General features: G+C 40.4%; 1 protein-coding gene across 1 annotated transcript in view; it reads left to right on the top strand.

Annotated features, from left to right (window-relative positions):
* Positions 1-12,199, top strand: part of UBAC2 (UBA domain containing 2) — a 177,584-nt gene that overhangs the window by 16,769 nt on the left and 148,616 nt on the right. The window contains exon 2 of the mRNA XM_044913525.1: positions 12,067-12,194. Within this exon, the coding sequence (XP_044769460.1) occupies positions 12,067-12,194 (128 nt within the window). The remainder of the gene's footprint in view (positions 1-12,066; positions 12,195-12,199) is intronic.

Raw genomic sequence — 12,199 nt, 5'->3', positions numbered from 1 at the left:
TCTGCCTCTCTGGTGATTCTCTAGGCCAGGCTTGAAAGCTGGCAGGCCACACAGATGTGTTTTGTTTGATTCGTGTGTTGGTGGTGAGGGTACAGGGGTGGGAGGAGAGTTACTTTCCCAACATTTTAAAGTTGGAAATCCAGATTTTGCTTGGATCTGGCAACATTGGGACTGAACTGTTACGTGACAGAAATCTGCTGATCATGTATTTTATGCCATCTACTTCCCCCGTCTCACTGATCCCTGCCTGGCCTCTTTAAAAGGCGCTTGAACAGATTTCCTTGCCAATAACCACATATTTTCCCCTTTTTAAAATTACCTTTTTTTCTCTTATGGTTTATCACAGGATTCAGAACTATCCACAGGTTCACTTTTTCAGAGTCGTTCCTACTGTTGAATAATTATCCCCTGTGCATAACATTCGTAGTTTTCTTCTTTTGGCTTTTAAAATTATTATTTCATTGTAATTGTATTCCCTGTCTAATTAGCACTTTTAACAATTACTGCATTTTATGCCTAATGAAAGACTTAATGTTGTTTTTGTTTTGTTTTGTTTTTTTGTTCTTTTTTTTTTTGGGAAAGGCTTAATGTTTATATAAACTCTTATTAAGAAGGATAAACCTGAGTAGTGTCCCACATAGTGGCTGGACCAAAATAAAAGGATAGGTGACTAATGCCATTGTTGTTGATGACCTGCAGGTTTGGCACGCTTTTCTCTGGCATGGAAGCCTTTGTGTTAGGCTCTGTTTTAGAACTTCTTTTTAAATCTTATTGCTCTTTTTTGTCCCCCTAACTCAGGCTAAGTGTTTTAGGATACATTTTTGTATCTAGAGGGTAAGTTCTCCTCCTTGCCTTTTTGTTGGTGTTTTCTGGAAACTCTTCGTCTTTTCTCCTCTTCATTTCCCTGATGAATTTCTTAAGCATTGGTCCAGTAACCAGTGTTTATTGGCTGCCCTCATGAGCCAGGCAGTCTGCCCGGTTGTTTGGTGACCTGTGTGACGAATGGTCAGTGTGGCAGTTGCCCAGTGTCCTTGAATTCTCCTCTGTACATGAGGATGAATGTGGATGGCTTACAGCATTTTACTTTTGAACATTATAAGAAAATGAATGTGACAAAAATAAAGTTGGGATCTTTTGATTCCCAGGCAATTTTATGGAAATCTTTATTGAGATGTCACCAGAAGGCACTCGTTCCTCCCTAATTTGGACACTGAGGATAAGTTTCATTGAGCTTTCCTCTAGGAAGCTCATAGCTCCAAAGAATAAACCATGATGGTAACAGAAGGGGGCCCTTGCAGCGCACAGGTTATTGTACTTTTTTTGGACTTCCATGCTTATTTTTGCTCTAGCCCCTTTCGGATGAAAAACTTGAAGTTACTTCATGAGACGCCATTCTTGTGGAACCCTGAGAAGTTTACCAAATAGTCAAGTGGTCAGAAATAGAGAAACCAATATGATAGGATATGGTGGCCTCTCCTCTCTGGGGTGTGAACCACACTGGGGTTTTTGACTTGTGTATTTTTACACGGCTGAATTGTGGGGACAGGCACAGTTGCCGGGTTTCTCCCCCCAAGTCCCACCCCTGCTCTCTTTAGCTGTGATGCTTCTGTAACAGCCCACATGGCTAAGCTTTGCAAGACCTGTGGTTAGTGTCTTCAGGGCAGAAAAGATGCATATTTTTTATTCAGGTAAAAATCACATGGCACAAAATTCACCATTTTATAGTGTTCAGTTATTGACTTCCAGTACATTCACATTGTTGTGCAGTCATTACCACTCACTGTCTAATAACAGAACATTTTTATCTCCCCAAAAAGAAGCCCAGTACCCATGTTAAGCATTCATTCTCCATTCCCCTCTCCCTTCCTCTGACAACCGCTACTCTGCTTTCAGTCTGTATGGATGTTTAAATTCTGAGCTTTACTTGTAAATGGAATCATGCAACATGTTGCTTTCATGGCTGCCTTCTTTCACTTAACGTGATGTTTTCAAGGTCCATCCGTCCTGTAGCATGTATCAATACTTCATTCCTTTACTGACTGAGTAATATTCTGTTGTAAGGATAGACCAACATTTTGTTTATCCATTCATGTGTTGATGAACATTTGGGGGTTGTTTCCACTTTTTGGCTATTACGATAATGCTGCTATCCATATTTAGATTTTTATTTGAACATCTGCTTTCAGTTCTCTTGGGTATATAACAAGGAGTAGATTTGCTGGGTTATATGGTAATTCTGTGTTTAACTTTTTGAGGAACCAAAAAGATAACATGTAAAGTACTAAAAATAGTAATAACGAAAATCTCTTTGGACAATGAACCATGATGTCAAGATATCATATTTCCTTATTCTATATTAGAAAACCATTTTTTTCCTTTAGAGTCACATAGAACTAGGTTTAAATCTCAGCCCCTCAAATAACTAGCTGTAACCTTGGGCAAGTTATTTAACCTTTCTTAGCCTATTTTTCACCTAGAGTAAGAAGGTAAACTAATTGCTGCCTCATGGTTATAGTAAGCATTCACTGAGATGGTGCTTTTTAAAACATAGCACCTGGCCTAAAGTAATCCACATATACTGTAATAATTATTTTAGGATAATACATAGTCACCAAAGCCTGATGGCTATTCATTGCCACAAAGAGATGGCTGTGTACTTCGGTCATACCAAAGAGGTGAATGACCCAAAAAGAAATATCTTAAACTTTGTTGTTTTATATTGGCCATAGATGTTTTGCATCTTTACTTTGAGATTAATATATTGTCTGTTATTCTCAAAAATTTGTAGCATCTCTATTTTCAGAGGTGGTAGGACCTGTTGAGGAGAAGTGACTTTTTTTTTTTTTTTTAACTTTCATTTGATCCTTGTTTGGGGGCTTCATATATGAACCACTTCCTGGCTCTACTCACAGAAAGGCCAGAAGATTGCTAGTGACCTGCCTTATTTCATTAGGTAGGGATTTAATGAAACTTTTTACTGAATTAGTAGCTAGTTAAACATTATTTTTTCTAATTCTTAAAATAGATTTTTATTAAAAAAATTTGAATTTCCTGTGAACAGATCATTCAGAGATTACCACTGGTAATATTTTGATAGATGCTTTTAAAAACCCATGTGCTATTTATTTACTATTTTTAAAAGTATTATATAATAATACTGCTAGAAAGATTTCACACTTACTATTTAGGATCAGTTTTCCCAAGCATGAACTAGTTTTCTGCTACTTAAAATTGAATATTATTCCATTTTGTGGATAGAGCATAATTTATCCATTTTCCTACTGGACATTCATGTTGTTTCTAGTCTTTTTACTATTATAAACAGGTTGTGATGAGCATCTTTGTAGCAAAATCTTTGTGCATATCCATGACAATTAGTTTGGGCCAAATTCCTAGGTAAATGTAGACTTCTTTGGATCAGAGGGTTTATGTATATTTTAAAACTTTTGATCAATTCAGCATTTGGTAAGTACCCACTGCTCTGTGTTGCACCCTCCCCCAACTGCAGCCTTTATATCTCCATTCACAATTGCATTTACTTTAGTACACAAGGCACCACTTTAATTTCTATGACTGATGTTTGTGACTGTATATGTCTTTCCCGTAAAACCTACCATCCAGGTGAAAATCCTGTTTAGCCCTGGAGTTCTGTAGCAGTGCAGCATGGGCTTCAGTTTTATTTTCGGCCGGATTGTCAGGGTTTGGACCTGGCTCTGCCTCTCCCGAGCCGGTACAGCAGACATCTTCCCTTGCACAGCATTTCAGTGCACTCAGCCTCACCTCTGATTCCATATGTTTCTACAGCCTTGTTTGGATTAGCTGGACTGGTTTGGTAAAGCTTCTTTGTTTGGTCCTCCTGTGGGGCTTCTTTCTATGGCCACTATAGACTACTGAGGGATGATGGATAAAAATGCTTTTCTGTTTCTTCGCTGGGTGATCGTTCTGAGATACATTCACAAGGCTTCCTGGAAAATTCCTTGGGATCAAGACCTTGTCAGGAACATCTGTCACTCGGAGTGGTGGCCAACTCGATGATGAATCCTTGTATTGACTCTCCCTCCCTGTTTGATTCCCCATGTCCTTCATTCCTGCTCCCTAGGATCACATTCCAAAATAAACTACTTGCCTATAAACCTTTGTCTCTCCCTTTACTTTCACTGGAACCCAGGCTAAGACATTTTGTGAATATGGACAGGTAGCTTCTCTTTGAATCACAGTTTTCTCATGTGTAAGTTTGGAGAGGGTAGTTTCTACCTCACATCGTTCATTCACCAAATACACTGAAACACTGCTCTGTGCCAGGTGCTATTCTGGGTACGGGAATATAGCAGAGCAAGACAAACAAGAACCCTACCTTCATAGAGTCCACATTCTGGTAAAGGAGACAGACAAAGAAGTAAGCAAACAAGAATTTCAAATAGTGAAAAAGTGCTATGAAGTAAATAAAATAGCGTGGTGTGCTCCGGAGCAATAAAGTCATGAGAGAAAGCCAGTCTGAGGAGATGCTGTTTGAAATGGGGACTGAGTGGTGAGGATCAGCTGGACGTGGGAAGAACATTTTGGGTAGAGGGAGTAGCAAGTGTTAAGGTCCTGAGGTGTGAGTGTCAGGAGCAAGGTAGTATGCATAAAGTGCTGTGTATAGTACTTTGCATTTGGTAAGTGCTCAGTACATGTTGGATAGGATTAGTAGTAAGATTTGATCAATGGTCATTTGGCTCGTGAGTTGACAAAAATTGACTCTGTAGAATAAGCAGATCATTGTAGAGGGTGTGAGTAGAGTTATGTGGTATATTTTTCTTTATTGATATAATGAAGTACATTGATTTACGATGCATTCCTGGTATAAACTTCACTTGGTTGTGATGTTTTATCCTTTTTCTTTGTAGCTGGATTCAGTTTGCTAACATCTTGTTAAGAATTTTGCATCTCTGTTCCTAAGAAATATTGGTCTGTTGTTTTAATGCCTTTGTCTAGTTGTGGTATCAGTGTAATGTTGGCTTCATAAAATGAATTAGGAAGTGTTCTCTTTGTGGTGAAGAGTTTGTGTAGAATTGGTACTCTTTTCCCCTTAAATACTTGGTAGAATTCTTCAGTGAAGCCATAAGGCCTAGAGTTCTCTTTGTTGGAAGACTTTTAACTTAAGAAATTCAATTTCTTCATTTCTATAGGACTATGCAAGTTATCCATTTCTTTTTGAGTGAGCTTTGGTAGATTGTATCTTTCAAGGAATTTGTCTGTTTTGTCTAAGTTGTCACATTAAGGGATAAAATGTTATTTTTAATATTCCGTTATCCTTTTAAAAATTATTTGTGATAAAAAGTGCATACATAAAATTTACCATTCTAATTTTTAAGTGTACAGTCCATTGACATTAAGTACATTTTACAATGTTGTGCAACCCCTTACTGTCCTATGATGTCTGTGGGATCTGTAGTGACACCCCCTCCTTCATTCCTGATACTGGTACTTGTGTCTTCTTTTTTTTCTGATCAGTCCTCCTAGAGGTGTATCAATTTCATCAATCTTCTCAAAGAATCAGCTTTTAGTTTTATTGATTTTTCTCTATTGTATTTTGGTTTTCTGTTTCATTGCATTCTGCCCATATGTTATTTCTTTTGATCTGCTTGCTTAGGGTTTAATTTGCTCTTCCTTTTCTGTTTGTTTGTTTGTTTTTTTTTTAAGCTTATGGCCTACATCATCATTTGAGACCTTTCTCTTCCTATATAAGCATTTAATGCTATAAATTTTCCTCTAAGCACTGCTTTTAGGCCACAAATTTTTCTTGGTTGTACTTTAGCTTTTCATTGTCTTTAACACATATTCTCATTTCCCTTGTGACTCCCAACATGTTTGACCTAAATATTATTTAGAAGTATGTGGTTTAGGGGCCGCCTTGGTGGCTCAGTTGGTTAAGCGTCTGACTTTGGCTCTGGTCTCATGATCTCCAGGTCCTGGGATCTAACCCTGTGTCAGGCTCTGTGCTCAGCAAGGAGTCTGCTTCTCCCTCTACCCCTCCCCCTGCTCATTTTCTCTCTCTCTCTCTCTCAAATAAATAAAATCTTAAAAAAAAAATGTTTAATTTTCAAATTTTGGGGGGATTTTCCATCCATCTTTCTGTTTTCTAGTTTAATTCTTTTTTTTTTTTTAAGATTTTATTTTATTTTATTTTGACAGAGAGAGACCCAGAGAGAGAGGGAACACAAGTAGGGGGAGTGGGAGAGGGAGAAGCAGGCTTCCTGTGGAGCAGGGAGCCCGATGTGGGGCTCGATGCAGGGCTCGATCCCAGGACCCTGGGATCATGACCCGAGCCGAAGGCAGACGCCTAACAACTGAGCCACCCAGGCGCCCCTAGTTTAATTCTCTTATAGTCTGGGAACATACTTTGTATGATTTTAATTTCTTTATGTTTATTGAGATGTGTTTTATGGCCCAGAATATGATCTTTCTTGGGGAATGTTCTATATACACTTGAAAAAAAAATGTAATTTGCTGTTGTTGAGTGGAGTGTTCTATAAAAGCCAATCAGGTCAAAGTGATGGATGTTGTTTTTCAAGTCTTATGTATTTTCTTTTTTTTTTTTTTTTTTTTGTAAAGATTTTATTTATTTATTTGACAGAGACAGAGACAGCGAGAGCAGGAACACAAGCAGGGGGGGTGGGAGAGGGATAAGCAGGCTTCCTGCTGAGCCAGGAGCCCGATGTGGGACTCGATCCCAGGACCCTGGGATCATGACCTGAGCCGAAGGCAGTCGCTCAACCAACTGAGCCACCCAGGCGCCCCAAGTCTTATGTATTTTCACTGATTGCCATAACAGTGTATCACAGACTGCCTGGCTTAAATAACAGATATTTATATTCTCACAGATCAGGAGGCTGGAAGTCCAAAATCAAGGTGTTGGCAAGTTTTTCCTGAAGCCTCCTTCCTTGGCTTGTAGGTGGCTGTCTCCCTGTGTATTCATATGGTCTTTTCTCTATATGTGTGCATCACTGGTGTCTCTTCTTGTATGGACAGATTGGGTTAGGTCCCTACCTTTATGACTTCACTTAACTTTACCTGTTTAAAGCCTCCATTTCCACATATAGTCACATTGAGGGTTGGGGCACATGAATTTTGGGGGGACACAGTTCAGTCCATAACACTGATTTTTCTGTCTACTTATATTATTGATTACTGATAGGAGTGCTGAAGTATTCAGCTGTATTTGTGGATTTATTTGTTTCTCTTTTTAGTTCTGTCAATTTTTGCTTCGTGTATTTTGAGGTTTTTTCTCAGCTTTCAAATTCTGTGATTTACTATGTGCCCCCCCCCCATGTTTTATTATGAACATTTTCAAACATGCTTAAAGTTGAAAGATTGGTACAGTGAACATCATATATGTACCATCTAGATTCTACAATTAACCTTTTCTTATATTTGCTGTATCACATACCCATCCCTCTATTTATTTCATCAGTCCTTTTTTTTTTCTTTTTTTAAGCAGAGTGTGGAGCCCAACACAGGGCCTTAAGTCATGACCCTGAGATTAAGACCTGAGCTGAGATCAAGAGTTGTATGCTCAACTGACTGGGCCACCCAGGTGCCCCAGTACATCTTATTTTTTGATGCATTTCAAAAACTTTGTAGCCACTTTATCTCTAAACACTTAAGTATGCATGTTATTAATGAGAATTTAATAATTGTAATTGTTTAAAGTTCCTTTTTTTTTTGAGGTGAAATTTTCAAATAGTGACATGTACAGATCATGAATTGATCAGTAAATCTTGCTGTCCATAGTAATACTGTATACTTATCCTGTGGTTTGGGACTTCTTGGACATTTGTATGTTGTTGCTTTCTGCATAGACTTTGGAGATCTGATTTTTGCTCATCTTACGAGGAGGACTTAAAAAAAAAGAGGAGGACTTAATGGTAGAGGTGTCTGATTTAAGTTATCAGATCTGTAGTAGGGGTTTGTTTAGGCCTGAACAGAATTAAAATGATTGTATACATTAGGATCAGTTATTCATTCCGTAATTATTTTATTTCTTTTTAGTCTTGAATTTTAATTGTGGTGAAATATACATAACCTAAAATCGACATCTCAACCATTTTTAAGTGTACAGGTCTGTGGCATTAAGTACGTTCACACTGTTGTGCATCTATCTCTAGAACTCTTTTCATCTTGCAAAACTGAAACTCTGTACCCATTGAACAACTCCCTGTTCCTCCCTCCCCCATCCCCTGGCAACCACCGTTCTACTTCCTGTCTCGATGAGTGTGACTACTTAGGTACTTGATATAAGTGGAGTCATATGGTATTTTATCTTTTTGTATCTGGCTTATTTCATTCAGCATAATGTCTGAAAGATGTGTCCATAGTGTAGCAGGTGCCAGAATTTCCTTCCGTTTTAAGACAGAGTACTATTCCATTATATGTGTATACCATATTTTGTTTATCCACCTGTCCACGGATGGGCACTGGGGTGGCTTTCACCAGTGTTTATTGAGCATCCGTCATACATCAGTCACCTTTCATTAAACACTTATTGAGTGCCCTAATGGGCCAGATTCTGTTCTCAGCATGCGAGATTCTGCAGCAGTGAATATCCCAGACGGAGTTGCTGCTTTGAAGAAGCAATACACAAAGAAACATATTTCTTGATTCTAAATTGCATTTTTCATGTTTTAGTGTTTGTAAAATTGGGTGTCCTTTATAATTGATAACATCTTAGAATTTTATAAGGCATTGTTTCTTTTTTAGTGACACCTAAAATAATGGTGTATCTTACAGTCATTCTGAATCACAGATTTGATGAGTCACTATTTAATAAGTCAGTTGTTGATAAGTGCTATGAAAAAAATAATCCAGAACAAAGGGGATAGAAAGGTAGTTACATGGGGTCGTCACAAATGAGGTGACATTTGAGCAAAGCACATGTTCAGTTCGGTTGATTTTTTTCAAAGCAGGACTTCCTCCCTGAAGGATGCAGTGTGCTGGTTCACGTTCTGGTGCAAACTCTGTACCTCACTGTGGACTGCTAGCAGTTTGTGGACGGGTTACTTTGAGTAGCAGGGTACAGGGTAGAGCCCTGACAAGTGGGGATAGGGATGGGGGTTGGGAGTATTTTGCAAGATGGGCCTGGTTCTTGTATGTATGGGAAGGGCAAGGGTGATGGATTTTCTATTTAGTAACTGGCAGCAGTGTTTCCAGTTGCTCGGAACAAAAACCTTGGAGTCATCTTTGACTTTTCCATTTGTGCATACTTTACACCCAGTCAGCCAGCAAATCCTGCCTGCTGTGCCTTCAGGGCGCATCCCCATTCTGACCACTCTGACCACCCCCAACTAAACCACCGTGGGCCAGGCCGTCTTCATCTCTTGCCTGGATTGTCATGATGGCCTCCTAACTGGTCTCCTTTCTTTTGTACGTGCCTTCCTGTAATCTCTTCTCAATATAGCAAGCGAAGTGATCCTTTGAAAACATGTCTGATCATGTTATTCCTCTCCTTAGATCCTCCCAAAGCATCCCGTCACTTTTATAGGAAAGGTTAAAGTCCTTATGCTTGCCTACAGGGCACTGCTCCATCTGCTACCCCACTTCTTTGACCTTCTATCCTACCTGTCTGCCTTGTGTATCTTTTGCTCTTAGCTGCCTCTGGCGGCCTGGCTGCTTCCTAATCATATTGAGCATGTTCCTGCCTCAAAGCATTTGTATTTGCTGTTTGCTCAGCCAGTTCCCCAGATATCTGCAGGGCCCATTTTCTCAGGTCCCTTCTCAAATCTTACTGTATCAGAGGGGCCTTCTAATCACCCTGCGTAAAATAGTACTCCTCTTTCCCCCCAGCACTGTGTTTTCCCCTAAATCAGGATAGGTTGAGTTATGCTACGGTAGCAAACAACTGCAAAATATTGGGGGCCTAAAACAAGATTTGTTTCTCATGGAAGGTACCTCTCTGTTGCCAGTCACCTGGGAGGTCTACTCCATATTGTCTTCACCTCTGGGATCTGATAGCCTAGCTACCACCTTGAGCACTGGTGGAGGGAAACACCATTCACTGTTCTTCAGGTATCTCCACGAAAGTGACATCTGTCACACTGGCTTGGCCAAAGCAAGTCATATTGTCATCCCTAACTTCAGCTAGGGGCAGGTGTCTGGAAGGAGACCAGGCAATCCATGGTGGATAGCACAACCACACTTTTTATCCTGCTTAATTTTTCTATAGCATTTATTTCCCTCTGACACAATACATATTTACCTAGTTTTGTGTATTTTCTTTTCTCTCCTGTCTAAACCACAAAGGAGTGGGGCTTCGTCCATCATTAATTGTTGTACCCCGGGGGCATAGGATAATGTGTGACCTATCGGAAGTGCTTATTAATTTTAGGGGATGATGGAGAATAACCCAAGCAAAGCATTCATTTCTTCACTTGGCGACATGTAAGCCAAGCTGGGAGTGTGGAGCAGGGAGGTTGGAGGAGAGAGGAGAGAGGAGGAGATAGGATGAAATGAGAAGTTGGAGAAAAGCAGTAGAATTGCTGGTCGGTGGAGAGTGTCCATTGAGACTGGAGACCATGAACCTGCAGGGAGATCTTGCAACTCAGCTCTGTGATTTCTTCCAGTAATGTCGGGTTGCTCCAGAGCTAGCAAGGCAGAGGCAGGAATGAACGTTGGGGCCCATTTCACAAGGATAGGTGGAAGCCCAAGTTGAAGAAGGAGATGGGATCCTCGCTGCCCCTTCAGGGTGCAGCTGCATCACCCCTGCTCCATCTTCCGTCCTGTCAGAAAGATGCAGGAGCTCGCCTGTCCCGAAGGAAGCCCTTCCTCCTGGGTAGTGTGCGTGTGCTGGCAGGAGCCGTCTCCCCTCTAGGCATTCTTCCTTTCATTTGCTTCTCGGACGCTTTTGAGGTAGCTTCTCTTCTCTTTGTTTTACAGGTGAGCAGAACAAATGCTTCAAGATAGAATTTAGGTTGGTCAAGCTCACAGCCACAGTGCTCTCCTATACTTTTGAGGTGCTAGGCCATGAGGAGCTCTCTTAGTTTTTAGATTCCCTGGAGCCTTGGTTGCATCTGGGTCATGAAGACAGTATGCAACTACCTTACTAATGGTTCCAATTTAGATGTTTGCAAGACCTTACCAGAAAGGAAACAGTTGGTCTATTTTTATATACTTAAAACGGGTGCAATAACCACATTACCAACTGTAACTAGTAAATTCACTCCCAGGGAATTTCTTAAGGGGATACAGTTAAAGTGTACTTCACACGATCTGAGAATGTTGCCATCGGTGATACTTTCCTGTGGTCTTACCTGTTGATGATCTGAACATTTCATATGTGCAAGGAACTACACTAGGCTCTGTGGCCACTGTAGAGAAGAGAAGGCAGGTGGCCTCCCCTCAGGTATGTTCAATGTGGTCAGGAAGGCAAAAGAAGCATGAAACCCTGACTATTCAAATAGTACCTGGAAACAAAGGTGCAGAGTGGGGCCAAAGCCCCTGAGGCTAAAATGCTTCACTGAGACTGTTGGAGGGAAGTGGAAATTGAGCCGTAACCTGAAGGCTGCCTGAGACGTAGACAAGGTTCTCCAGTGGAAAACTGACTTGGGCCCCAGCGGTAGCCCTGGCAGAAAACCTCAGCTTGCCCACCGCAGGCAGCCGAGGTAGCACTTTTAACTGCTTTTTAATTTTTTTGAAAAAATGTTTATGTGTGTGAATCTCATACATGCTCAGGAGCTAACTGGTCAGTTTGGTAGAAAACATACTCCTCTGTCTATTTTGTCACACTTTGGTGACCATTTCTGAAAAGTATTCTGTGGAAGTTACTGGCTGTAAACTTGGTTTGTCTCATGTGAGAGTCAAATGACAGTGAACCCCTGCCAGCAAATTCCACTTGTTTTCCAGTGCCCTTTGATCACTTACCTCTGCAGATAGAGGTTTTGAGGATATATGTTAATACGAATTAAATTCCAGAGTTTGTGAACAATGTCTTCATTCTAATACAAAGGAAGTGAATTCTCTTGCTTTTTACCCAAGCAGTTTTTTAAGTCTTAGAATCAGTCATTCTGAAAGATGTTTTCTTTTTCTCTCTAGATAAGGCACCTCTGTCCAAGGGTCTTCTGCTGGTCCCCAGTGCCCTGTCCCTTTTGCTAGCCCTCCTCCTGCCGCACTGTCAGAGGTTCTTCGTGTATGACCTCCAAGCAGTCAAGGACGACTTCCAGGTGAG

This window comes from Neomonachus schauinslandi, chromosome 3 (genome assembly GCF_002201575.2).
Source record: "Neomonachus schauinslandi chromosome 3, ASM220157v2, whole genome shotgun sequence".
Lineage (NCBI taxonomy): Eukaryota > Metazoa > Chordata > Mammalia > Carnivora > Phocidae > Neomonachus > Neomonachus schauinslandi.
The sequence above is the reverse complement of the archived record's forward strand: the minus strand, read 5'-3'. Positions and strand labels throughout refer to the sequence as shown.